Source organism: Oncorhynchus nerka, linkage group LG27 (genome assembly GCF_034236695.1).
Source record: "Oncorhynchus nerka isolate Pitt River linkage group LG27, Oner_Uvic_2.0, whole genome shotgun sequence".
NCBI classification, from domain to species: Eukaryota; Metazoa; Chordata; class Actinopteri; order Salmoniformes; family Salmonidae; genus Oncorhynchus; species Oncorhynchus nerka.
The window spans coordinates 70841446-70869375 of record NC_088422.1 but is presented as its reverse complement, the minus strand read 5'-3'; the positions used below and the strand labels follow the sequence as shown (position 1 = coordinate 70869375).

At 45.1% G+C, this 27930-nt stretch overlaps 1 protein-coding gene and 2 long non-coding RNA genes across 4 annotated transcripts in view; 1 reads left to right on the top strand and 2 right to left on the bottom strand.

The window, feature by feature from the left end:
• Positions 1 to 99: 99 nt before the first annotated feature.
• Positions 100 to 3614, bottom strand: LOC135565364 (uncharacterized). Its single transcript, XR_010461578.1, has 2 exons — positions 1188 to 3614; positions 100 to 1055 (listed from the first exon to the last, which is right to left on the bottom strand). It is a non-coding gene; the product is annotated as an uncharacterized LOC135565364 (long non-coding RNA).
• A 96-nt stretch (positions 3615 to 3710) lies between these two features.
• LOC115112269 (ubiquitin carboxyl-terminal hydrolase MINDY-2-like) overlaps positions 3711 to 27930 on the top strand; it is a 28841-nt gene continuing 4621 nt past the window's right edge. For both annotated transcript variants that reach the window (XM_029639217.2, XM_029639216.2), the window contains exons 1-8: positions 3711 to 4611; positions 5517 to 5574; positions 11071 to 11135; positions 19488 to 19646; positions 22204 to 22306; positions 23682 to 23824; positions 24726 to 24899; positions 26027 to 26203. In XM_029639217.2, coding sequence (XP_029495077.1) covers positions 3712 to 4611; positions 5517 to 5574; positions 11071 to 11135; positions 19488 to 19646; positions 22204 to 22306; positions 23682 to 23824; positions 24726 to 24899; positions 26027 to 26203 — 1779 coding nt within the window. In that variant the 5' untranslated portion in view covers position 3711. The remainder of the gene's footprint in view (positions 4612 to 5516; positions 5575 to 11070; positions 11136 to 19487; positions 19647 to 22203; positions 22307 to 23681; positions 23825 to 24725; positions 24900 to 26026; positions 26204 to 27930) is intronic.
• LOC135565363 (uncharacterized) lies at positions 7317 to 26121 on the bottom strand. The gene is made up of 2 exons (XR_010461577.1): positions 26033 to 26121; positions 7317 to 7718 (listed from the first exon to the last, which is right to left on the bottom strand). It is a non-coding gene; the product is annotated as an uncharacterized LOC135565363 (long non-coding RNA).

The window sequence follows — 27930 nt, the reverse complement described above, 5'->3', positions numbered from 1 at the left end:
AGTGTTAATGCTAAATTATAATTATTTCACCTCTATGGCCTATTTATTCCCTTACCTCCTGTCATGGCTGTTGAAAGGAGGGGACCAAGGCGCAGCGTGGTGAGTGTACATTTTCGTTTATTAATCAAAATGACGCAGAACAAAACAAATAACACTACAACCACAACCCATGCTCCTCAAAGGCTATGTGCCCTAAACAAAGTCAACTTCCCACAAAGACAGATGGAAAAAGAGCTACCTAAGTATGGTTCTCAATCAGAGACAACGATAGACAGCTGCCTCTGATTGAGAACCACACCCGGCCAAACACAAAGAAATAGAGAACATAGAAATAAAGAAACTAGAATGCCCACCCTTAGTCACACCCTGGCCTAACCAAAATAGAGAATAAAAGCCTCTCTATGGCCAGGGCGTGACACCTCCCTACTCTTCTACATTTGCACACTCTGTACAATTTTCTATTGTGTTATTGACTGTACGTTTGTTTATGTGTAACTCTTGTGTTGTTGTTTTTGTCGCACTGCTTTGCTTTATCTTGGCCAGGTCGCAGTTGTAAATGAGAACTTGTTCTCAACTGGCCTACCTGGTTAAATAAAGGTGAAATAAAAATTTATAAAATGGCATCTGCTGAGGGATTCCTTCGTGCTACATCCCCAGTTGCTCTTTCGTCAAACAACATCCAAACAGCAGACGTTTGTGGTACTACTGCTGGTGCTTCTGCTCCATCTGATCCCTCTTCTTCCTGTTGCCCTGGCGCCTGAGCCAGCTGACTGCTGAGGCTGTCCCTCCCTGCTGCTGAGGTTATTCTTTGAAGAACCTCATCAATTGCTCTGGCATCACTGAAAGCTAACTTCTTAAACCTGGGGTGAAGTGCAGTGGTTTCTGATAGCACGTGATTATATTCCATTCTGTGGAACTTCCTGTCCATTGATGAACACAGGGTGTCCATCAACACTGTCACATGTCCTGTGGTTACATTTGCTTCTCTCTAGCGGTTGGCTGTGATTCGCTGCAGACCCTTACACAGGAGTATCATTTTTCAGGCTGTCATATAGCTGAAAAGAGAGAACAGTAACTTATTAGTTCAGATTCATGTTTTGTCTACTGATACTACATTCTCATCTACTGCTCATATACATATATAATACTGGATTAAATAATGATGTAGTAATAACTGCTTACTGTACCTCTCTCCACTGATCTCCACAGTGACCTGCCAAAGGGTTCCAGGACTCCACCACATCCCTTTCCTCTTGGGTCAGAGCATCAACAAGTGCACATCTCTACCCTGACAATGGCCAGGGTAGAGATGATGGCATCCTTTGACTCAAGAAACCGCTTCAACATATAAAATGTTGAATTCCACCTTGTTGTGCAGTCTGGTTTAGGCCTCAGCTCAGGCAATCCCATCTGGCTTTGTGTAAACTTGAGTTTTTCAGTACCTACTGTGCTCCAGTGGAAGTATTCCACAGATGCTTTCACTTTGTCCACACTTTGTCCGTCACCTTCAGAGCATCTCTTACAATCAGGCTGATTGTGTGGGCAAGACATGGATGATGGGTACATTTAAAAATGTTCATGGCTTTGGTTATGTTAGCTGCATTGTCGCTAACACAATATACCACTTTTCCATATACTTGCCATTCCCTGGACACTCTAAACAGTTCCTCAGTTCCTCTCAACAGTTCTCTGAGGTGTGTCTGTCGCTGAACTCAAAGCAGTCCAGAAGACAGCTAGATATCGAAAAATCTTTAATTAAGTGACATGTAACCAACATGTAAGAAGTGGTTAATGGTAAGGCAAACTGCAGTAGCTTTTTGGACTCTTTCCCGCACTGACGCCTGTGTGCTCTCGTAAAGTTGTGGAACAAGTGATTTTGAATGGGTTTTCCGGCTTGGAATTGTATTCATTCGATTTAGACTATTGCTATAATTTCTAAAAACCTCTGTCCTCCACATTCGAAAATGTCTGGAAATCGGTGGCAATTATTTTAGCCAATGCAATATAAATGTGGCCTTGTTTTGCTACAGACATTGGCATAAACTGGTCCATAGAAGACTGCGTTGCTGTGTGTCGTGGAGTAGGCCTACTTGACTGAGTGGATACATCTCCCCGTGTGGAGGTGTTGGCTCCGCCACTATCACTAGCAGGCCCGCTAGTTTCTTGAAGATCCTCTACAGCTAGCTTAACAGTTGGGTGCACAGTTCGCATATGCCGGTGTAGGTTGTGCGTAGAACCAGCTTTATATGAGATTTTGTTTTGGCAAATTCTACACTATGCTCTAACATTGTCTACATTATTAAAATGCTACTGTGCTTCCGACTCATTTTCCAGCTGTTGTTTTTACAGCTGTCCTTCCTTACTCTCTCTCCTCGGCTTCTAAGTGTGTGACTGTGAGTGAGTTGGCTCGGCCCTCCCTCGCGCATCTTTGGTTCATTGGTTGACACTGCGTGTCTGATTGACAGGAACAACAGGTGAGGCTGTTAGTCTGAGCAGACATAACGAATGTGTGTGCTCTTGAGAATTTAGGCCTATATTATTTTATTTATATTTTCGTTCTTTGAATTAGTTAATTCTATTCATTTAAATCTTTTGATTATTCATAACTTATTTTTTGTATATTTTTATAAATAGTTTCGGCTCTTCTGATGTGCGAGCGTGCTCCCAACGCTCACCTACAACAGCCGACTCGTTCGCGACGACCCATCACTATGTTCTTGCATATGTTGAGTCTTGACAGTGTTTGCAGCATGGGCAACAAATTGTGTCCAACGCTCACCTACAACAGCCGACTCGTTCGCGACGACCCATCACTATGTTCTTGCATATGTTGAGTCTTGACAGTGTTTGCAGCATGGGCAACAAATTGTGTTACAATATGAATATCCTTGACTGATGTATATGCATTTAAGTGCCAGGCCATGCATAGGTGAACGTTTATTGGTCAATAGTGGCCATGTTGTTTTCGGTACTAGTCTGGAAAATATTGCATTAAGAGACATTTGTCAATAAATGCCATATGTAAAGTTTTGTGCAGATCGGCCATTCGGTGCCAGCAGAGTAGCATTTTAAGTGTTTTTCACAAAAGTCTAAATTGCGGAAAATCCATCGTGGCGGACTTTATGGGTCACTGATGCAAATGTGTTCCTTGTGAGGAGAGGGGCCTATGTACCGAATTTCATGACTTTAGGTCAAACAGGGTGAGGAGCGTGACCTTCGAAATGTGCATTTTCAATCTCTTATTATAGCCACCATCTGGCCAATCAGAGTAATTTTGTAAATGCCTGCTCTCTATGGCAAGACTCATTATTCACCCAAGTTTCGTTCAAATCGGCCCAGTGCTTTCTGAGAAATCGCATGTGATTAAAATGAACATATAAACGAAAGGATGGAGACAGATCCACAGTCCCCTCCCGGATTTAATCGTGGGGGCCAATTAATATTAATGTAAAAATGTCAGGAAACCATCCCGAGAAAGCATTGCAATTTGTTGCAAACGGATTAAAAATGTACAGAACACACCCAAATTATGAAAATCAGCACTCACGTCTCCAGTTATTCTCTACTGCCTCTCCTTGGCCTGAAGAGGCATTTCTTGCAGAACTCTGTGGGCTCTTCTACAGTGACGTCACTGGCAGAGATGTCATGGCGTCTGTGGGGCTGAAGCTGGAATTAAGCTAGCTTAAGGCTGTCGACAGTGTGTAAATCGAAATGGAGAAAAATGCAAACCTGCATCGAGATGTTGGAGGAAGTACTCTATGTGCTACTATTGCAGGAGAGATGGGCGATATTAAAACAGTTGGCGGAATGAAGGGAGCGACCGATACGTGCAAGAATAGTGAGCGTTCTCTCAGTACTTTGGTTAGTTGTACTACTAGCTCCAGTAGTGCCCCTAGCACTGCTAGTAATGATATCTCCAGTGTTGAGAAATTAGATATGGCAGAAATGATCGAGTCTCTCCCGGTGCAAGAGAAGAACATTCAATCGAGTGGTTGGTCGGAGACATTGTCCTCTGGATCTGGAGATAATTTGAGTAACGGGATGGGATATGGCACGCAACTGGCTACAGGAAACAACGAGGATGCCACCTCAAAGTTAGTAAACAATAAAACGGATGGCGAGCCTTCCTCAATGGGGGTAAGGATTACAGATGGTGAAGCTGAGTTGTTGGGTCGTGAGTCAGTTGAACCAGCGAAGCTGGCAAAACCGACACACCTATGTTCGGACAAAACAAATACGGGAAACGTCAAATGTGGAGTTGCGATTGACAAAACCATATGCGAGGGTTTGCAGAGTGGGAGTGACCCGTGCATCGCGGCAGAATCTAGGAGCGCCGACTCACTTGAGTCCTTCTCGAACCTCAACTCCTGTCCCAGTTTCGATCTCAACAGTGAAGGGTTGGAGGACAGGGGGCTGGCAATAACACTACAGAGCGAGTATGGGGCTGATGGAACTAAGATCCCGTGCACCAAGGACCGGGGCGCTGGCCAGTCCATATACCACATCAAGTGGATCAAATGGAAGGAGGAAAACACACCTATCATTACCCAGAATGAGAACGGTCCATGCCCATTGCTGGCAATTATGAATGTTCTATTGCTGGCATGGAAGGTAAATGACTGACATCATAACCAGACCTCTGAGACAAGTTTACATGTGGTGTGTGTGATGCCATTTGGAACATTTTCACATCTATTATTTGTCAATACTAAATTCCTAATAGAGAAGTAATTCTGAAGCTGGTCATCATAACTACGCTATCTGTTGTATTATCAGTTTAAAATAAAAATGGAATGATCAGTAGTAAAATAAGCTATTGTCACCTGCCAGAATATAGAATACCATGAAAAGTTGAAGATTCATAAATAATCTTCCTTCATTTGGGCAGAATTTAAGTCCAAGTTCAAATTATACCACTCATATGCATTCATCTTTATTTTCTCTTAATACTCAATTATTGTAATTTTATGATGGAGTTTGTTGACAGGTCACATTGACCAATTATACCATAGACCCAGTTGTATATATTTTCCCCATGCTGCGGCCTTGGCAGCTCAGTCTCTCTCTTATAAGTATTCTCAGAGCTTCCAATTTAGTCATTTTTAAGCCTCTGGTTTCATTTACATCATAAAGATAATGTTTATTTATTGTCAGTGACAGTTGGTTGGCAGGCGGTGGAGATTCTGATTCAGTATGTGGCTTCACAACTTAAACTGCAGCTCTGTGTCTGAAACCTTCCCTAAAACTTCACTACCTACTGTGAAAATGGGTGACATGAAAGTGACTGTAAAATAATTCTTTGCTTCAAACGCCTGTGTGTGTGCTGACAGTTGTGCAACTGCTAACAATGCACTTCTGGTGACTTTAAACACAGCTTTCCACTTCCCAGGTGTGGGTGTATTTACTGTGAACCATAATCATGGGGAGGGAGATTCCTGTCAGCCAGGTTCTATTGGCCTGACTAACTTTAGTCATATTGTTTGGTTTGTTAAATAATGTATGTGGTTCCATTACAGGTGAAGATGCCACCAATGATGGAGATCATAACTGCTGAACAGTTGATGGAATATCTTGGTAAGTACAAGTGGGAATCTGTTTACGAAACCGAAGACCCAAGTGTCATTTAAATCAGTGACCTGTTCTTTCGGTGCTCTCCTGGAGGGTGAAATGTACCGTTTATTCCTGGTCTCTAGTATTTCTCTAAGTTTACAGACAGTTGTGACCTGTTTTTCTTTTTTAAGCCTGATACAAATTCAAGCCACCTTGACGGTGCTCAAAGGCAATGGGAAATACTGTATTTTTCTTTGGTTTTGAACCTGCCTGGAAGGTCCATGTCACAAATTGCTAGTCTGGCTGTAACTGTAGTACACCAGTGCAGTGGAGCATTGAGCTGTAGTAGAAACTAGCCTGGGAAGTGCAATGTGACCTTAATGACAGAGTACTGGAGGGCTGTAATTATGTCCCACTGCCTGGGAAGGCATTACTGTATGAATAATCACAGGACCTGCCTCACTGCCTGCCTGGCACTTCAGTTTTATTATACTAATTTCCTCACCTCCCTTCAGTAGACTGTGGATTTGCTGCCTCTCCTAGCTTTAGGATAAATTGCTATATAATATGGATTTCATATGATTTAAGCAATGGCACACAGTAATTGCATAGCTGCTGTGAAATCACCAATATGCCAATATTACCTGAGTTTTCCTTATAAATTAACAAAACCTCCACTTGATTTTTAGCCAGTGAATACAATGGAAGATTCTGCAATAAATTCAATACTGTACCTGGATCATTATACGCATTCTGGTCGTCACCTAGCTGCTAGACCTGCCCTCAGGAGAGTGCATATGTACTTGTACACCCATTAGTTATATGCCTGGAGTCCCCACAGATGTGGTGGGTAGGTTTAGGGTCATAAAATATTGTATGGATGAAGGGCAGGCAGGCGAGTTGAATAAAGAGAAACCAATACATAAAAAAATCCATAAATGTGCAATTCATATCTATAGACTACATTGAGGTTTTCATTTAATTATTTCTGTCTGGCGTTAGGCCCTAAAGCTTAGGCTACACACTAACTGTAGTGCCCTAAATACACGGCAATTGCCAAATGCATTTGGGGACTTGGGCAGAAAAGTTCAAATCGATCCACTGAGGCAAAAAGGACAATGTCGGAGTTTAATTCAATAATAGAAAATCTGCGAAATGGAGTGTTGATGTTTGGGGAATATGTAGTAAAAAGGGAGGATGGCAGTTCTGGCTATGTCATGTGTGATGATTCAACAGTCTCAAGACGGAGATTTCAAAATGGCACATCAAGGGAACTACTGTTCAGATGGGTTAAATGAAATAGTAGCCTAACTGAAACGTGGATTGACTGTAGGTCTATAACCTCTCACATCGCCTAATATAATATTAACTCCTGCAGAATTAATAATCATTATTGTTTCTTTCAGCATCTTGAGAGAATGAATGTGCGGTTAGGGACAGTCTATAAAGGTGGCGGTGCTATCTTTATCAGCATCATAAAAGTGTAAGCCATCACTTTACCTTTATTATTGTCTTATTATTTAAACCACATAAAATATTTATCCAAGCCGGACTGAGATCTTATCAAAAACATGTTGAGCTGTTTTAATTTTCTAAACCGGTGAAACTGATGTCATTTAGACATTTTTGCATGTAAAATCTTTCATGGTTTTTTTAAGTCATTCAATTTTCTCCTTGGTCCCAGAACGTATTTGCTGTGTGAGAGAAGCAGAGATGAAAGACAACAATTTTAGTCAACTATACTGAACAAAAATATAAACGCAGCATGCAGCAATTTCAACCATTTTACTGAGGTACAGTTCATATAAGGGAATCAGTCAATTGAAATAAGTTCATTCGGCCCCAATCTATGGATTTCACATGACTAAGCAGTGGCGCAGCCATGGGTGGGCCTGGGAGGGCAGGCCCACATGGGAGCCAGGCCCAGCCAATCAGAATTAGTTTTTCCCCACAAAAGGGCTTTATTACAGACAGAAATACTCCTCAGTTTCATCAATTGTCCAGGTGGCTGGTCTAAGACGATCCCGCAGGTGAGAAGCCGGATGTGGAGGTCCTGGGCTGGCGTGGTACACGTGGTCTGAGGTGAAGAAGCCGGACGTGGAGGTCCTGGGCAGGCGTGGTTACACGTGGTCTGCAGTTGTGAGGCCGGTTGGACGTACTGCCAAATTCTGTAAAACAATGTTGAAAGTGGCTTATGGTAGAGACAATTAACATTACATTCTCTGGCAACAGCTCTGGTGGACATTGCTGCAGTCAGCATGCCAATTGCACGCTGTGGCATTGTGTTGTGTGACAAAACTGTCCATTTTAGAGTGGCCTTTTATTGATGAAAAACAGCTCACCCGCGCATCGCTAATACCCATGTGAGGTCAGGTGGTATGGTCCAGTATAGACTGACCAGGAGGACTGAAGAATCCCTGTGGACCAAGCCCTGCTAACGTCAGGGAAACAGGAGCTGTGTTCTTTCTCCTTGCGGAGCACGCTGACCCCACTGCCTCCCTCCGTAGCTGGGTGCTGTTATGATGAAGAACCAGGGGTGTCCTGTTACTAAAGGCATTCTCATCTAAGCTATAGAGAGAGAAAAATCTGTCACTTTTGCCAAGCCCTCTTTTCATGGCAGTGGTCAGTTTGGCTTCAATTTTACCAGCTCTATAATTCTTTGACTGGTGCTATGACTAGTGTCCCGTTTTGAGTGTGTTCTAGCTAAATGCATCATATAAAGACGGTTAGGCGTCAATAACAACTCTAACTATAAGAGAAATGGAGTCACCAGCTGCTGAGTTCTGAGAGACGCCAGAAGTCCTGAAATGTATCCACATTAGTCATGCCATGGGAGTTGTTTACTTTCAAATGATCATTTGGGAGTTCGGTATAGAGGTCAGTTTGCACTAAAAGACTCCTGACTGTTTGTGCTACATTGTCCTACATTCTGCATGTGATTAGCAGATTCAACTGGTTTTTATTTAATCTGTATTAGTCATTATGAGCCAAGACACAGACTGTCGTTAATTTATGGCTAAGGATATTTCTCACCATGGTTTAATTACAGTGTACACTGTCGTGCTTCATTGGGGGACAGATTAGTTAGTTAGCTACCAATAATATAAACAGCTAAATGTGATCGGGGAAACAGAGGGATGATTCTTCATTGTCAAGATATATGTTTTTGATGTCAGTCATGGGAATGTTCATTACATTTCTCAGTTTGCTGCTTCTCTTCAAGTATTTTTCATTAGGTCTAACTCAAATGTTGTATTGACTTCTCATTAGTGTGTTTTGTACCAGGGGTAATAATGATTGTATGCAATAATGTTGTTACCTTTTGGTTAGATGTTACATTTTTAGGATGCATTGGCTAGGAAAATGTCATTGAGAATTAGTAATTTAGTCTGTTGTTGAACTCTGTTAATGGGAGAGCCTTGTGTTTCCTCCCCACAGAATCTGCCTCTGAGTCCATAGCGCTTGGTGTCCATGACTGATAAATTATAATTGAATTGCATGCATTAGAGTTCAGTTCATTTTGCTGGAAGAAAAAGTATCATCTATAGTGTGTGCATTTCATTGTCAGACAACACTATGACCAGGCAAATCTAATTTGACCTTCTTCAAATACTTTTTTTTTTATAAGAGAGGAGGCAAACAATAAACTGTAAACTGTACCCTGCTGGCCAACTGACATGAAACCCTGAGAGAGGAGACCATTCAGACTGACCCAAAGCATTAGCACATTGAGAGACAGAGGTAGCCTAGTGTGTGGGTCTGATGGAACACAGAACTCACTCCAACCCCATAGCTCTATGTTCAATACCAGTAAGAAGCCACAGAGAGGCCTTTACCCTCACTCCCAACCACTCAGGGCCCTCTCCCCCATTGTGCCCCTGATGGAATCACCTGATTGCTCCCTCTGTCTGCAGCTCTGCACCTTGCTCATCTGCTCCTACAGATACCCATGGTTGATTCCAAGTTCAGTGCAAAAACACTCCCTGTCTCTTTTGAGCACCCTGACTCAGTGAGCACTTCAACCCTTCTGCAAATCACAGGTGACAAGCAGTAATGAAGCACAGCGTTTTCATTTCATGCAACTCCTGTTTTTCCGACTGTCGTGTTAGATTTCCTCGGAGGAATGCTCATGGTTGTAGCCATCCCTCTTCTGTACATTGCCGACCTTTAACTGCGTTATGCAGGTTGTGTATGCGTATCATCCCAGATATGCCTCTGAGTCGTCTCTGCTCTTCTTTCACAAGTGCCCATAAATTGCAGTTCCGTGTTTGTGGAGACGGCTTTGTCTTTACTCCAGCTAGTGGCTGAGAGCTCATAATGAATGGATTGGTCCCTGGTCAAACATTCATGTTGTGTAATGTCCAGGAGCAGGCAGATAGGCCTGTCTCTTAGCCTCACCACTGCACTTCATTACGCACAGTTATTGTTTTATGCCCAGACAAAAAACAATGGCTTGTGAAAAAGAGCTGCTCACAAAGAGCCCCATTTAACGTGGGCTGATTCAGGCGCTGTATTAATAACTACTGTGAGGCCCATAGGGGCAGAAGTGAAGGAGATGTATGTTGTATTATAGAGGCTGCTGGTCGGTGTTGGGATTTAGTACTCTGTGGAGCATGCCAGTGAATCATCAACAGCAGCAGTAGAGGCCCGGGCAGGGAGGGCACCGTCTACAGTCAGTTGGCAGGGAACGGGGCAGGCGGGGGGAGGTAGGGGGGGTATGGCCGGGGGTTCCCTGGGCATAGAAATGTCCGAGTCAGTTGACTGGCCTCAGCTGGGTGCATTCATGGCCAGGGCTGAGGAAGCCTGTGTCTGAGCAGAGGATATGGAGATCGAATCAGAGTAGCTCCCGGCTCACAAACACATTGACTACTGGCTCACTTTGTTAAAGTAAGAGCAATCGTTGGATCATGAGAAAAAGTAGGCCTATTTTTGTTTTTCAGATCTAAAAGTCTCAGAATCATTATCTTGTAACATAAAATATCTCGCGAGTGGGTATGTTTTTGACAGCTAGACACTGCCGCTATGTGTTGCTCAGAGAGGGGAGGGTGGAGTTGGGTGCGACGTTAATGGTTGGATGACAGGTGCACTGTGATTAGCACCACAGGGCTCTTCACAAGGCTCTCCCTGCCCGCCCCAGTGGCTGCTCTCCCTAGGTCCTACACTAAGCCCTTAACAACTCTCTAGCGGCTCCCCACTGGCCAGAGCTTGACTGACCCCGCATGCCTGGCCGAGCCCTTCCTGGAAAAACAGCTGGCCAGCGCTTAGCACTCAACATCCCGCTTCTCACTGAGGATTAGACACCTCTTATGAAATCAGAACATAGTCGATAATATCACCTCTTCACTTGGGATTGACGTAAGCAGGCTGTGATGTCACTGGTGAGCGGGCAGGGCTCTACCCTGATGATATTTTCCCTCTCAGCTCCCCTGTGTGTCTGTGGCTGCTTTACTTAGCCTGTATCCCCAGGTCCTCTGATGTTGCTTCCTCCTCTCTCTCTCCCTCGCTCTGTCTCCCCTGCAGGAGACTACATCCTCGATGCCAAGCCGAAAGAGATTTCTGAAGCCCAGCGGCTAAACTATGAACAGGTAAGGACTGTTGCCTTAACACAATCAAAAGGGCAGTTATTCACTGATCATACGCATGTCTACCGGTTCATCTCTGTGGCTCATGTTGGAGAATCAGACAGGCATGCAGGATGAGGCAGGCAGGCTCTAGGTTGTTGTTGGGCACCCCCCCCCCCCCCCCTCTTAGATCTCTGATGGCAGAGCAGCAGCCAAAAAGTAAAGCAGCAGCATCACACTATTAACTCGCACCACGCCAAGGGGGCTCACTTGTTCTCACTTCCCAGCCTAAAATATCCCTGCCTACCATTTAGTGACTGCAGTTCCTGTCTTCTTCTATCCAGAAATATATCATATTCTAAATGGCAACGATGCAATGTTAAGATGAGTGTTTATACGGTCATGTGCATTTGCGCAACATTTGCATTGGGAATGAATCTCCAGAAACACCAATGAATGTATATTTATGTAAGATGAAAATAAGCAGCATGATGATTATGGTTGTATGGAAAAACAGCCCACTGCCCTGGAGCTGCGTTTAGCCCCTATATAGGTTACATAAAAAACAGCCCACTGCCCTGGAGCTGCGTTTAGCCCCTATATAGGTTCCATAAAAAACAGCCCACTGCCCTAGAGCTGCGTTTAGCCCCTATATAGGTTACATAAAAAACAGCCCACTGCCCTGGAGCTGCGTTTAGCCCCTATATAGGTTACATAAAAAACAGCCCACTGCCCTGGAGCTGCGTTTAGCCCCTATATAGGTTCCATAAAAAACAGCCCACTGCCCTGGATCTGCGTTTAGCCCCTATATAGGTTACATAAAAAACAGCTCTCTGCCCTGGAGATGCGTTTAGCCCCTATATAGGTTCCATAAAAAACAGCCCACTGCCCTGGATCTGCGTTTAGCCCCTATATAGGTTACATAAAAAACAGCTCACTGCCCTGGAGCTGCGTTTAGCCCCTATATAGGTTACATAAGCTGCGTCTTATCAGGCCAACCGCACATGGTCATGAGGGGCAGGTCATGTCTCTTCACATCGCTGTGGGAGGGTGCTCAGGGATGCATGGCTGAGTTCAGATCGAGGCCAGTGCTGGGGCTCTGGGTGGTTCATATGGCCTGGCAGGGATGGCTTTATAATTCCCATCCACAATCCCATCCCTATCCCTGCTGCCTGGAATGTGGGAGGGCCATGGCCTTTCTTCCTCTCCTCCTTCTCTCCACTCTGCTGTGGCAAAGAACCAGCACATCTGTGAATGTTATTCTCTTCACGGACGCCATCGCTCGGGGAGGAGAACAGTCATGTGTGCGTGTGTACATACCAGTCTCTCCATTACTGTCCAAGGAGAATGTTCTGACTGACGTACAGTCGTAGCTCTCCAAGCTCCTGCCAAGAATGCCAGCATCCTGGGGTCGCCTCTTCACTGTTGATGTTGAGACTGGTGTTTTGCGAGTACTATTTAATGAAGCTGCCAGTTGAGGACTTGTGAGGCGTCTGTTTTTCAAATTAGACACTATAATGTACTTGTCCTCTTACTCAGTTGTGCACCGGGGCCTCCCACTCGTCTTTCTATTCTGGTTAGAGCAAGTTTGCGCTGTTCTGTGAAGGGAGTAGTACACAGCGTTGTACGGGATCTTCAGTTTCTTGGCAATTTCTCGCATGGAATAGCCTTCATCACAAGAATAGACTGACGAGTTTCAGAAGGAAGTCCTTCGTTTTTCTAGCCATTTTGAGCCTGTAATCAAACCCTCAAATGCTGACGCTCCAGATTCTCAACTAGTCTAAAGGTGTCCAGATTTATTGCGTCTTTAATAAGCACAACAGTTTTCAGCTGCACTAACATAATTGCAAAAGGGTTTTCTAATGATCAATTAGCCTTTTAAAATTATAAACTTGGATTAGCTAACACAACATGCCATTGGAACACAGGAGTGATGGTTGCTGATAATGGGCCTCTGTACGCCTATGTAGATATTCCATAAATAATCAGCCGTTTCCAGCTACAATAGTTATTTACAACATTAACAATGTCTACACTGTATTTCTGAACAATTTGATGATATTTTAATGGACCAAAAATGTGCTTTTCTTTCTTTCCAAAAACAAGGACATTTCTAAGTGACCCCAAACTTTTACTGCTCAAAAAAATAAAGGGAACACTAAAATAACACATCCTAGATCTGAATGAATTAAATATTTTTATTAAATACTTTACATAATTGAATGTGCTGACAACAAAATCACACAAAAATTATCAATGGAAATCAAATTTATCAACCCATGTAGGTCTGGATTTGGAGTCACACTCTAAATTAAAGTGGAAAACCACACTACAGGCTGATCCAACTTTGATGTAATGTCCTTAAAACAAGTCAAAATGAGGCTCAGTAGTGTGTGTGTCCTCCACGTGCCTGTGTGACCTCCCTACAATGCCTGGGCGTGCTCCTGATGAGGTGGCGGATGGTCTCCTGAGGGATCTCCTCCCAGACCTGGACTAAAGCATCCGCCAACTCCTGGACAGTCTGTGGTGCAACGTGGCATTGGTGGATGGAGTGAGACATGATGTCCCAGATGTGCTCAATTGGATTCAGGTCTGGGGAACGGGCGGGCCAGTCCATAGCATCAATGCCTTCCTCTTGCAGGAACTGCTGACACACTCCAGCCACATGAGGTCTAGCATTGTCTTGCATGAACCCAGGGCCAACCGCACCAGCATATGGTCTCACAAGGGGTCTGAGGATCTCATCTCGGTACCTAATGGCAGTCAGGCTACCTCTGGCGAGCACATGGAGGGCTGTGCGGCCCCCCAAAGAAATGCCACCCCACACCATGACTGAACCACCACCAAACCGGTCATGCTGGAGGATGTTGCAGGCAGCAGAACGTTCTCCACGGCGTCTCTAGACCCTGTCACGTCTGTCACGTGCTCAGTGTGAACCTGCTTTCATCTGTGAAGAGCACAGGGCGCCAGTGGCGAATTTGCCAATCTTGGTGTTCTCTGGCAAATGCCATATGTCCTGCACGGTGTTGGGCTGTAAGCACAACCCCCACCTGTGGACGTCGGGCCCTCATACCACCCTCATGGAGTCTGTTTCTGACCGTTTGAGCAGACACATGCACATTTGTGGCCTGCTGGAGGTCATTTTGCAGGGCTCTGGCAGTGCTCCTCCTTGCACAAAGGCGGAGGTAGCGGTCCTGCTGCTGGGTCGTTGCCCTCCTACGGCCTCCTCCACATCTCCTGATGTACTGGCCTGTCTCCTGGTAGCGCCTCCATGCTCTGGACACTACGCTGACAGACACAGCAAACCTTCTTGCCACAGCTCGCATTGATGTGCCATCATGGATGAGCTGCACTACCTGAGCCACTTGTGTGGGTTGTAGACTCCGTCTCATGCTACCACTAGAGTGAAAGCACCGCCAGCATTCAAAAGTGACCAAAACGTCAGCTAGGAAGCATAGGAACTGAGAAGTGGTCTGTGGTCACCACCTGCAGAACCACTCCTTTATTGGGGGTGTCTTGCTAATTGCCTATAATTTCCACCTGTTGTCTATTCCATTTGCACAACAGCATGTGAAATTTATTGTCAATCAGTGTTGCTTCCTAAGTGGACAGTTTGATTTCACAGAAGTGTGATTGACTTGGAGTTACATTGTGTTGTTTAAGTGTTCCCTTAATTTTTTTGAGCAGTGTGTGTGTATATATATATAATCTTGTTCATGCCTTTTTGTTTGATATTGTCTGCTGCATATTTGAATAGTCAAGCTCCTTTTATTATGATTTTGAAGAGTGTTGAAGGAGTTCATCATAACAGAGTTCTATTTATAAATTCTGGCTTCAAAACATCAAATATCATCTGTCGGAGGATATGAGGATTAAAATAGCGATTGCTTGGCTGTTGTTAAACAGTAACTCAGAAACTGGAGCGATTAGTAAAGGTTTATTCTGCAAAGACTGGTCATGTTCCCATAAATGGCACTCCTGAGAGATTGCACACTAGCACTATTCACTTGATAGCGCTTTTATGGTTATACGATATAGAATATTCTATTTTATTGAGATAGAGATGCTCCTAAAAAAATAATGTAGCAGGATGGGAGTGTGTCGCTGTATGCAACATGATTGTGGATTTTAAGAGTGCACAGTTGTAGACTAAAATGCAGACTTAAACTGACATAGGCTACTGATGGGTTCAATTAAAATGTAACATGTTAAACTGTAGTTTTTATCCTGTTTAGTGAATGATTACTGTGAGAATTAATGGAGTTTAGGCCCTGAAACTGTGTATATGCTAATTTAGAAACCATAACCCAATCAGAGAAGAGGAAATTGCCTAGGATCAGAGAGCAGGGTCAAGCCCAGAACAGAAGATGGACAAGGTGGGATTCTGACATCTGGCTGAACAAAGAGAGGAGCATGGACATTCCACAGGAGCCAGAGGGAAACTCATTGGGGTCATAAATGTATCGCTGGGGAGGTGACAACTTCAAGAGGGTGGTGACCAAAAGGAGGGAAGAGTATAAGATGTTTTGTGAACTTTCTAAATATGTGCACTCAGCTGAATGTATCCTTGGTATTAAACACTTGGAACTTCTCTTGAGCTTTTGGTCTCAATTTCTTATTGCAAAGAGGTTGCAATAGCGTTTTTCTTTTTAACACGACCTAATAAAGTTTTGTGCCAGATCTCCATAATACTCGGGGAGCTGTCCAGAATGCCATTGACATGAAAACTGAAGCAAAGCTCTTGCCAGTGTCTGTCAATTAGTCTGTCAGTCAGCTTCGTGGTCAGCCTGATCAGCCTGATTTGCCAGCGGATAGAGGTCTGGAGTCACTCACCAGTCCCAAGTGGAAGCAGAGCGTGTGTGAGAGAGAGAGAGACGTGCTGGCGAATGAGCGTGGTCGTGTGTGTGTGTGTGTGACTGCTGGGGGGAATAAAATGTTGATCTGGCTCCCAGCCTGTTAGTGGAATGTTACAGGAAGGCCGGCCTGTTTATCCAATCAGTCTCCCTCTTTCGCAAAAGCTGGAGTGGAACCATTGAATACTGGCCTTCATTGTCCAGGGAATAGTCTACTGTACATCATCACATGCAAATATCACAGGCTCTGTGTGGATCCCATTTCCAGAATGCCATTGACATGAAAACTGAAGCAAAGCTCTTGCCAGTGTCTGTCAATTAGTCTGTCAGTCAGCTTCGTGGTCAGCCTGATCAGCCTGATTTGCCAGCGGATAGAGGTCTGGAGTCACTCACCAGTCCCAAGTGGAAGCAGAGCGTGTGTGAGAGAGAGAGAGACGTGCTGGCGAATGAGCGTGGTCGTGTGTGTGTGTGTGTGACTGCTGGGGGGAATAAAATGTTGATCTGGCTCCCAGCCTGTTAGTGGAATGTTACAGGAAGGCCGGCCTGTTTATCCAATCAGTCTCCCTCTTTCGCAAAAGCTGGAGTGGAACCATTGAATACTGGCCTTCATTGTCCAGGGAATAGTCTACTGTACATCATCACATGCAAATATCACAGGCTCTGTGTGGATCCCATTTTCAGCACAGAATTTATGATTAGTGTGGTTAGGGTGGCACTTAGATGTAGTCTGGTCATAATCTATAGTCTGTGAGCGGCTGGAGCCGAGTGGAGCAGGGCTTGGCCACACAGCAGGAGGGTGTGGGTGTGCAGAGCAGGCAGCATGTTGGGCACTGGGCAGAGCGGGAGCAGTGGGCGGGCACGTTCCTGATCTCTTACTGTGCTGCCAGCTTCGCCAGACAGAGACGCAGTGCCCACACAGTTGTGTGTGCACTTGTCAGTGTGTGTGTTTTTGCTACACTGCGCTGACTCATGTTTGACTTGTGCTTTAGCACCTGTCCTCAAAAATGTACTTAGGAAAACAAGGAGGATAAAGCAGAGAGAATCCTTGCTGTGTGTCTCAATGATGGACTACATGACCCCCCCCAAAAAAAATTCAGACCATTATTCCTCCTCCACCAAACTTTACAGTTGGCACTATGCATTGGGGCAGGTAGAGTTCTCCTGGCATCCACCAAACCCAGATTTGTCTGTCGGACTGCCAGATGGTGAAGTATTATTCATCACTCCAGAGAATGTTTCCACTGCCCCAGAATCCAATTGCAGTGAGCTTTACACCACTCCAGCCGATGCTTAGCATTGCACATGGTGATCTTAGGCTTGTGTGCAGCTGCTCGGCCATGGAAACCCATTTCATGAATCTCCTGGCAAACCGTTCTTGTGCTGATGTTGTTTCCAGAGGCAGTTTGGAACTCGGTACTGAGTCTTGCAAAAGAGGACAGACAATTCTGTGAGCTTGTTTGGCCTACCACTTCACAGCTGAGCCGTTGTTGCTCCTAGACGTTTTCAGGGCAGAAATTTGACCAACTGACTTGTTGAAAAGGTGGCATCCTATGACGTTGAAATCACTGAGCTCTTCAGTAAGGCCATTCTACTGCCAATGTTTGTCTGTGGAGATTGCATGGCTGTGTGCTCAATTTGATACACCTGTCAGCAATAGGTGTGGCTGAAATAGCCGAATCCACTCATTTGAAGGTTTGTCCACATACTTTTGTGTATATATAGTGTAAACAGCAAAGCAAAGCACTGTGGAAGTGGAGGAAGCCCCCTGCTTAGTGAAGCGCTAATCAGTAGCTCTCAGGGGGTTCATCTGATGTCATGTGACTGAAGCTCTCTTCCTTTGGAGTAGAGCAGCTGCATGGTCTATTACATGGACAATACTAATCCTCCCCACAACTGTCCACAGGCGTCCTAATCCCCCCCCCCCACACACACACACACAGATCGTCCAGCGAAATGCTTTTCAACGACCCACACCGCTAAGTGCGAAAGCTGGAGAATCTCCCTGCTTTTGGGAATTTATTTTCCCTCTTATTGACAGGTTATCCTCTTAGAAAATTGAGAAAACACACAAAGTCACCCACTATCACCTCTCTGTGTGTGTGGGGTGTGGGGACAACTGCAGAGGCTCCCTGTGACACAGACCAAAGCAATGGTCATCAAAATTGTTAAAAGGTTTTGAAAACAATTCTAATAAATGCAGCAGTTGGACAATAGATGAATACACTCTAAACTTTTAGATTTTTTTTTTTTATCCATCAGGATTGACTGAGTTATGGCGCACAAAACATTTTACTGGCACTGAAAAATAATGAATGGCGTTCAGGGATTTTGTTGGGAATTCAGGTGTTTATTTTTTGGGGGGCGGGTGCACTCACCATTTTATTTATAGATATATATAAGTCAGGTATTTCTTTTATATTTTATGTTAAAATAAAGAAAATGTGTACTTGAAACAGTTGCATAAATACAATGGATGTATTTGCATAAATGAAACATTAACATAAAGGGGTGGAACAGGGCTGCAACCACAAACACCTCCTCTGTCTAGGACTCTTGGTCTACCTGCACTCACCTGTGCTGTCTAGACTGCCTAATTAATGACTGTTGTCACGTTCTGTTGCATAATTCAACAATTGTGCCAATAGTAGGATCCCCTCGGATTAAAATTCAACACGCTTGGCTGTAGATTACACCTACAGATTAGATTATAGATACTTTGAATTGTTTGCAAATTCAGACATAATATCACTATAATCCGAGTGTTCATTTTCAGAAGTTGCATCCATTTCAGTGCATGTAATTTGTTAACATTTCAATTGTAGCAAATGATTACTTTTTTCAGTTCCACAGTTCCACATCAAAATAAAGTGATCTTTCTTCTCATTCTTGTGTTGAGATGTGTTACATCCCCGAAATAAGCTTTAGTGTTCTTATAGATGCAACAGAAAGACAATGTATTCCATTCAGCCCATTTCAGGCGTTACCGGAGTGTGTTTGACAGGTCATTACAAACATTTCCGCGATCGTAACGTTAATGACTAAAAAAAACAGGCACAAGCAAAAGTATGAAAGAGTCGTAGAAGTAAAGTGAAAGCAATCAATTCAGAAAGATTTAAGTTACAAGTGGATTTTGCGTTCCTCAAACACAGGAAACAGATGGCTGAAAAAGACATGTGCTTTGCTACAGACGGGTCTTGTTAGTCTTTTCTGTGTCTGAGAGGCGAAAGACAGGAGGGAGTGATGAGTACGGTAGACAGGAAGTTCCTTGGTCAGGACACTTTCTGATTTGTACAGTTTGTATACTTAACTGATAGTACAAACTAGCAGGTTTCTGCGGGTGAGTCTGCGGTTTTTCTATCTGTAACTGCTGTAGTATGTGACAGTAGTTGGTTCACTGTCCTCAACATTTATTCCAATGTCAAATCTTATTTCAATGCCATAGTTAACAACAATTCTACAAAGACCAACATCCCTGGCTAAAGACCTTGAAAAGGAACATGACTTTCTATTTGTTGTCCCCCAGAATATGAGTGATGCCATGGCGGTGCTGCACAAGCTGCAGACAGGGCTGGATGTCAACGTGAAGTTCACAGGGGTGCGGGTCTTTGAGTACACCCCAGAGTGCATTGTCTTTGACCTGCTGGACATCCCTCTCTACCACGGCTGGCTGGTGGACCTGCAGGTGAGAACCCTTCCCTCTCTCAGCCCCCTTTAAAAGTAGACTCGGTGAGTTGACATAAATGCACAAAGAAAACAGCAGTAGTGGGTCAATATCCGCAATAACTCAGAACATTGAAGCCTGAGGCTGACCTTCTCTGCTGTTTTGGTCCTGTAGCTACCACATTGTAGCAGCGTGAAGCAAACCCTGTGCACATGCCCAGATCCTCTGTGTGACTGTGAGAGCAAAGTATTGCATCGCACTCATTGCAGTAACTGCAAGTCTACCTTTTTAACCCATGTAGCTATTGCTATGATATACAGGCAAATATATTGTTTAAAGTCACCTTGTCCTAGAGAGATTTACAGTTATCAAAACGTCACGCCAGGGTAAGCCTACATGAAAAACACAGCCCTTATTTTAAGTGTTTCTAAAATCCCCTGTGGGAAAAATGAATGGTGGAAAAAAGATTGGAACTATTTCCCTGTTTGACCACTAGGTTTTATGGGTATTATAACTCATACTGTGGTACTCTATAGCCGTTTGTCATATAGACAATAAACCAACTCCACACATTATTTATGAAAGAAATGACTTCAGAATGACTGGTTAGTGTACAACTCATATTGAGTATTTTTCTTTTGAAAACATGACAATATGTTCTTGTCGCTTGTTCTTCACTGCATAATAGAACACAACGGTTGATGAATGCCCTCCTCTTTTATGTTCCCTCCAGATGGGCGACACAGTGAATAGTAGAACACAACAACGGTTGATGAATGCCCTCCTCTTTTATGTTCCCTCCAGATGGGCGACACAGTGAATAGTAGAACACAACAACGGTGGATGAATGCCCTCCTCTTTTATGTTCCCTCCAGATGGGCGACACAGTGAATAGTAGAACACAACAACGGTTGATGAATGCCCTCCTCTTTTATGTTCCCTCCAGATGGGCGACACAGTGAATAGTAGAACACAACAACGGTGGATGAATGCTCTCCTCTTTTATGTTCCCTCCGGATGGGCGACACAGTGAATAGTAGAACACAACAACGGTGGATGAATGCTCTCCTCTTTTATGTTCCCTCTGGATGGGCGACACAGTGAATAGTAGAACACAACAACGGTGGATGATTGCTCTCCTCTTTTATGTTCCCTCCGGATGGGCGACACAGTGAATAGTAGAACACAACAACGGTGGATGAATGCTCTCCTCTTTTATGTTCCCTCTGGATGGGCGACACAGTGAATAGTAGAACACAACAACGGTGGATGAATGCTCTCCTCTTTTATGTTCCCTCTGGATGGGCGACACAGTGAATAGTAGAACACAACAACGGTGGATGAATGCTCTCCTCTTTTATGTTCCCTCCAGATGGGCGACACAGTGAATAGTAGAACACAACAACGGTTGATGAATGCTCTCCTCTTTTATGTTCCCTCCAGATGGGCGACACAGTGAATAGTAGAACACAACAACGGTGGATGAATGCTCTCCTCTTTTATGTTCCCTCCAGATGGGCGACACAGTGAATAGTAGAACACAACAACGGTGGATGAATGCTCTCCTCTTTTATGTTCCCTCCAGATGGGCGACACAGTGAATAGTAGAACACAACAACGGTGGATGAATGCTCTCCTCTTTTATGTTCCCTCCAGATGGGCGACACAGTGAATAGTAGAACACAACAACGGTGGATGAATGCTCTCCTCTTTTATGTTCCCTCCGGATGGGCGACACAGTGAATAGTAGAACACAACAACGGTGGATGAATGCTCTCCTCTTTTATGTTCCCTCCGGATGGGCGACACAGTGAATAGTAGAACACAACAACGGTGGATGAATGCTCTCCTCTTTTATGTTCCCTCCGGATGGGCGACACAGTGAATAGTAGAACACAACAACGGTGGATGAATGCTCTCCTCTTTTATGTTCCCTCCGGATGGGCGACACAGTGAATAGTAGAACACAACAACGGTGGATGAATGCTCTCCTCTTTTATGTTCCCTCCGGATGGGCGACACAGTGAATAGTAGAACACAACAACGGTGGATGAATGCTCTCCTCTTTTATGTTCCCTCAGGATGGGCGACACAGTGAATAGTAGAACACAACAACGGTGGATGAATGCTCTCCTCTTTTATGTTCCCTCCGGATGGGCGACACAGTGAATAGTAGAACACAACAACGGTGGATGAATGCTCTCCTCTTTTATGTTCCCTCCAGATGGGCGACACAGTGAATAGTAGAACACAACAACGGTGGATGAATGCTCTCCTCTTTTATGTTCCCTCTGGATGGGCGACACAGTGAATAGTAGAACACAACAACGGTGGATGAATGCTCTCCTCTTTTATGTTCCCTTCAGATGGGCGACACAGTGAATAGTAGAACACAACAACGGTGGATGAATGCTCTCCTCTTTTATGTTCCCTCCAGATGGGCGACACAGTGAATAGTAGAACACAACAACGGTGGATGAATGCTCTCCTCTTTTATGTTCCCTCCAGATGGGCGACACAGTGAATAGTAGAACACAACAACGGTGGATGAATTCTCTCCTCTTTTATGTTCCTCCAGATGGGCGACACTGTGAAGGCAGTGGGTAACTGCAGCTACAACCAGCTGGTGGAGAAGATCATCTCCTGCAAACAGTCGGACAGCAGCGAGCTGGCTGGGGAAGGTGGGTGGACCGATGGACTGGAGGGATGTGTTGCTTTCTTTCTCGCTGCCTCTCCGCTACACATCCCAGGCTGCTTGATAAGGCTGACATTTTCTCCTATTGCGCTGAGCAGATAAACGGAGGCCTGGGCTAAACATTCCTGTGGACGACTGACTTTAGTTGAGCTCTGTTCCTTTCCCTCTCTCACGCTGCTCGTATTGCTCACCCAGGGCAGTTCAGATGTATTCCTGTCATAGGCACGTTTGCTTCTGGGCTGAATGTTTTATGCTTTTAGCATCAAGTTTAAGTTTTATTAGTCATATATACGGGATACGCATGGTAGACATCGTCCAATGAAATGCTTACTTGCAGGTTCCTTCTTGACAATGCAACAACAATAAGAAAGAATAAAATACAAGAATACGAACATAAGGTAAAGACTCCGTAGAATAGAATAAACATTTTAGCATCATCACATAAATAAACAAATAACGAAAGAGTGAGTCAGTTAGTGGGGCGAAGAGCTGTGTCTCAGTTTCCTCTCCAGTGCTTCTCTGCGGTCTGTCTAGTTGTCTCCTTGTCTTAGTTAGAATATCACCCTGTCTCTTCGTGTCACTCAATACAACTCTGTCTTTCTCTTTCTCTCTGTGTCTCATTCTATAGGTCAGTGTGTCTATCCTTGTCTGTCTGTACATCACTTTATATCTCTATATCAGTCCCTAAGTCTTTGTCTGTTTTTCAGGTTGTCGGTCTTGTGTGTCTCTCACTGACTCGCTCTCTATCTCTTGCTCTCTATCTCTTGCTCTCTATCTCTTGCCCTCTCTCTCTTTCTCCCTCTCTCTCTTTCTCCCTTTCTCTCTCTTTCTCCCTCTCTCTCTTTCTCCCTCTCTCTTTCTCCCTCTCTCTTTCTCTCTCTTTCTCCCTCTCTCTCTCTTTCTCATTCTCTCTCTTTCTCCCTCTCTCTCTTTCTCCATCTCTCTCTTTCTCCCTCTCTCTCTTTCTCCCTCTCTCTTTCTCCCTCTCTCTCTTTCTCCCTCTCTCTCTTTCTCCCTCTCTCTCTTTCTCCCTCTCTCTCTTTCTCCCTCTCTCTCTTTCTCCCTCTCTCTCTTTCTCCCTCTCTCTCTTTCTCCCTCTCTCTTTCCCTCTCTCTTTCTCCCTCTCTCTCTCTCCATCTCCATCTCTCTCTTTCTCCCTCTCTCTCTTTCTCCCTCTCTCTCTTTCTCCCTCTCTCTCTTTCTCCCTCTCTCTTTTTCTCTCTCTCTTTCTCCCTCTCTCTCTTTCTCCCTCTCTCTCTTTCTCCCTCTCTCTCTTTCTCATTCTCTCTCTTTCTCATTCTCTCTCTTTCTCCCTCTCTCTCTTTCTCCCTCTCTCTCTTTCTCCCTCTCTCTACCTGCAGGCTTTGTAGCCGAGCAATTTCTGCACAGCACGGCCACCCAGCTGACGTACCCCGGCCTGTGTGAGCTCACGTCCACCGTGCAGGAAGGAGAGCTCTGTGTGTTCTTCAGGAACAACCACTTCAGCACCATGATCAAGTTCAAGGTGAATGACCACTCAAGTCATTGACAAGCCTTTATCCATTGCTTTATGCTGCGTGGTTATGACAAATGGGGCCTTGCAGTACTGTTTACTGTGAATGGGTCTTCTTTACTTTCCTCTGCTACAGCGTCCCCAAACCACCGTCCATTATGAACAAAAACAAGTTAAGTCTGCCTTGTCCTCTTAGTAGTGGGAAAGGGTGTTATATAAATGAATTGCATAATGTTACCGAATTCATATCACTCAGTCCCAGATAAGCCTTTATTTCAAATGTATTGCTAGCTTCCGGATCAGATCACCCCATTCTATGTATTGTAGGTTGTTGACACATGGGGACTTTCTTTCATCCAAGTCTTTTCAACCATCTGTTAACAGCTGAGCACTGTTAGTGTGTTCCCCTTCTCCCTGTCCTCCCCCTCCCAATAGATCTCCCCACACCCCAGTCCCAGGTGATGTAATGTTCAGTACATAGGGTTCTGAGGCTGGTGTGAGGGCATAAATACAAATGCCCCAAAGAGCATGGTAGACACGTGATGGGGACCTATTCAGCACCTAGAGTCTTAATGCTATCTACGATGGTTTCAACCGCCTTGTGCTCCCTCCACTTATCACTGCAGCTGGGACAGGCTCTTCCTGTTATCTGTAGCAGGGGAAGTTGAGCAGGCCTGTCTGTGTGAGAGTGTGTGTGTGAGCATGCTTGCCAAGTGAAGCAAGCTGTGTGTAGCACCCATGACCCCAAGATAAATACTTACCAATACCAAAGCCCCCCTCATTTAAACACACAAACACACACAGACCTGTTATCCAGGGTTAACCTACTACAGGAATAAGAGGGTGTGAAAGTGTGTAGATGTATTTTCTGGCAGTGATAAGACGTGTATAACGTGTGTCTCCATGTGATCAGGGCCAGCTGTACCTCCTGGTGACAGACCAGGGCTTCCTGACGGAGGAGAAGGTGGTGTGGGAGAGCCTGCACAATGTGGACGGGGATGGCAACTTCTGTGACTCTGAGTTCCGCCTGCGACCCCCGTCAGACCCAGAAACGGTGTACCGCGGACAGCAGGACCAGATAGACCAGGTCAGACCACTACTCCAATTGGGCCCTCTGATCCAGTTCCACTTCATTCATGGGAGCAATGACAAACAATGCTGAACACCCATCTAGCTGAATCATGGCAGCCATTTCGCACTGTTGGGTGCACCACATATCTCTTGCAGAGGATATATACCATGGAGAACAAGGTGCACGGTCACAGTGCAGCATTACAAAAATACTAAGTCAGGGTGAGTCACTATCAGAGTGTACCTGATTGTGGTAGCAGGTAGCCTAGTGGTTAGAGCGTTGGACTAGTAACCGAAAGGTTGCAAGATTGAATCCCTGAGCTGACAAGGTAAAAATCTATCGCTCTGCCCCTGAACAAGGCAGTTAACCCACTGTTCCTAGGCCGTCATTGAAAATAAGAATTTGTTCTTAACTGACTTGCCTTGTAAAATAAAAACAGAGTGGATTGTATAAAGGGTACAGTAAATATTACACATCTCCTCTATCTGGGCTCTGCTTTCCCGTGGCTTCCTAGCCTTCTCCATCTGCACTCAGCTCTACTCTGGAGAAGTAGTGGGGAAAAGTTCCTCAATAATAGATGTTCAAAGCTCCTCTGCTCTCCTGTTAACCCCCCCTCCCCCCCACACACACACACACCCACACTCAGGGTTTTGATGTCTGAATGCCTGATCAGGCGATGACCGTGACATGTGGCGCCTCCCTCTGTACTGCGCTGCATCACGCTGCACTTCGATTGGCTGTTTAATAATGCATGATGTGGTTTGTGTCACCACCCTCACCCAGTACAGAGAGGGGGGGAATAGTCATCTCTACTCACACTCTCATCCACCCAGACACCCTTATGCTTGAGAGGGCATATCATAGCCGACAATTAAGACAGTCTGATGCTGCACTCAGGAAAATATTTGGTTTCACTCTACATGAGGGTTATGAATGAATAAAGAGGTGTGTAGCCCTGACTTTAAAATGGGTGGTGTTTTGTAGCTTACAACTAGGCTTACTTAAACTAGGCTTACTTGGCAGTGGCACATCACTCTGGTAACAGTGTAAACACCATGACGTGAGACTCATTGACCTGGTCCTATTCTCTTTTTCTCTCTCTTTAAACCCCCCCCCCCCCGCCCTCTCCTCATCGTATGCAGGACTACCTGATGGCGTTGTCGCTGCAGCAGGAGCAGCAGAGTCAGGACCTGCAGTGGGAGCAGCTCCCCGAGGGCATCAGTGACCTGGAGCTGGCCAAGAAGCTGCAGGAGGAGGAGGACCGACGAGCCTCCCAGTACTACCAGGAGCAGGAGCAGGCTGCCGCAGCACAAGCACAGGTCGAGGAAGGAGCCTGGGAGGGAGGGAAAGGGGAATACCTAGTCAATTGTACAACTGAATGTCTTCAACTTAAATGTGTCTTCCGCATTTAACCCAACCCCCCTGAGCAGGAGGGGAGCTTGTGAGAAGGGGAGGGAAGATGTGAGGAGTGGAATTGAATGAGGAATATGATGAGAGAAAGATGTGTAGGGAAAAAGGAGGAATGAGGATGAGAAAAAGGGTAAGGGTTGTCAGTTTATATACACTGCTCAAAAAAATAAAGGGAACACTAAAATAAGACATCCTACATCTGAATGAATGAAATATTTTTATTAAATACTTTTTTCTTTACATACCGTAGTTGAATGTGCTGACAACAAAATCACACAAAAATCAAATTTATCAACCCATGGAGGTCTGGATTTGGAGTCACACTCTAAATTAAAGTGGAAAACCACACTACAGGTTGATCCAACTTTGATGTAATGTCCTTAAAACAAGTCAAAATGAGGCTCAGTAGTGTGTGTGGCCTCCACGTGCCTGTGTGACCTCCCTACAACGCCTGGGCATGCTCCTGATGAGGTGGCGGATGGTCTCCTGAGGGATCTCCTCCCAGACCTGGACTAAAGCATCCGCCAACTCCTGGACAGTCTGTGGTGCAATGGAACGAGACATGATGTCCCAGATGTGCTCAATTGGATTTAGGTCTGGGGAACGGGCGGGCCAGTCCATAGCATCAATGCCTTCCTCTTGCAGGAACTGCTGACACACTCCAGCCACATGAGGTCTAGCATTGTCTTGCATTAGGAGGAACCCAGGGCCAACCGCACCAGCATATGACCTCACAAGGGGTCTGAGGATCTCATCTCGGTACCTAATGGCAGTCAGGCTACCTCTGGCGAGCACATGGAGGGCTGTGCGGCCCCCCAAAGAAATGCTACCCCACACCATGACTGAACCACCGCCAAACCGGTCATGCTGGAGGATGTTGCAGGCAGCAGAACGTTCTTCACGGCGTCTCCAGACTCTGTCACGTCTGTCACGTGCTCAGTGTGAACCTGCTTTCATCTGTGAAGAGCACAGGGCGCCAGTGGCGAATTTGCCAATCTTGGTGTTCTCTGGCAAATGGCAAACGTCCTGCACGGTGTTGGGCTGTAAGCACAACCCCCACCTGTGGACGTCGGGCCCTCATACCACCCTCATGGAGTCTGTTTCTGACCGTTTGAGCAGACACATGCACATTTGTGGCCTGCTGGAGGTCATTTTGCAGGGCTCTGGCAGTGCTCCTCCTGCTCCTCCTTGCACAAAGGCGGAGGTAGCGGTCCTGCTGCTGGATCGAAGCTCCACTTCCTGAGCCACTTGTGTGGGTTGTAAACTCCGTCTCATGCTACCACTAGAGTGAAAGCACCGCCAGCATTCAAAAGTGACCAAAACATCAGCCAGGAAGCATAGGAACTGAGAAGTGGTCTGTGGTTATCACCTGCAGAAGCACTCCTTTATTGGGGGTGTCTTGCTAATTGCCTATAATTTCCACTTGTTGTCTATTCCATTTGCACAACAGCATGTGAAATGTATTGTCAATCGGTGTTGCTTCCTAAGTGGACAGTTTTATTTCACAGAAGTGTGATTGACTTGGAGTTACATTGTGTTGTTTAAGTGTTCCCTTTATTTTTTTGAGCAGTGTAGATATAGCAGTCAGGGGCTTAGTCAGATAGAAATTTAATATATAGCTGACATGAATCTGTTG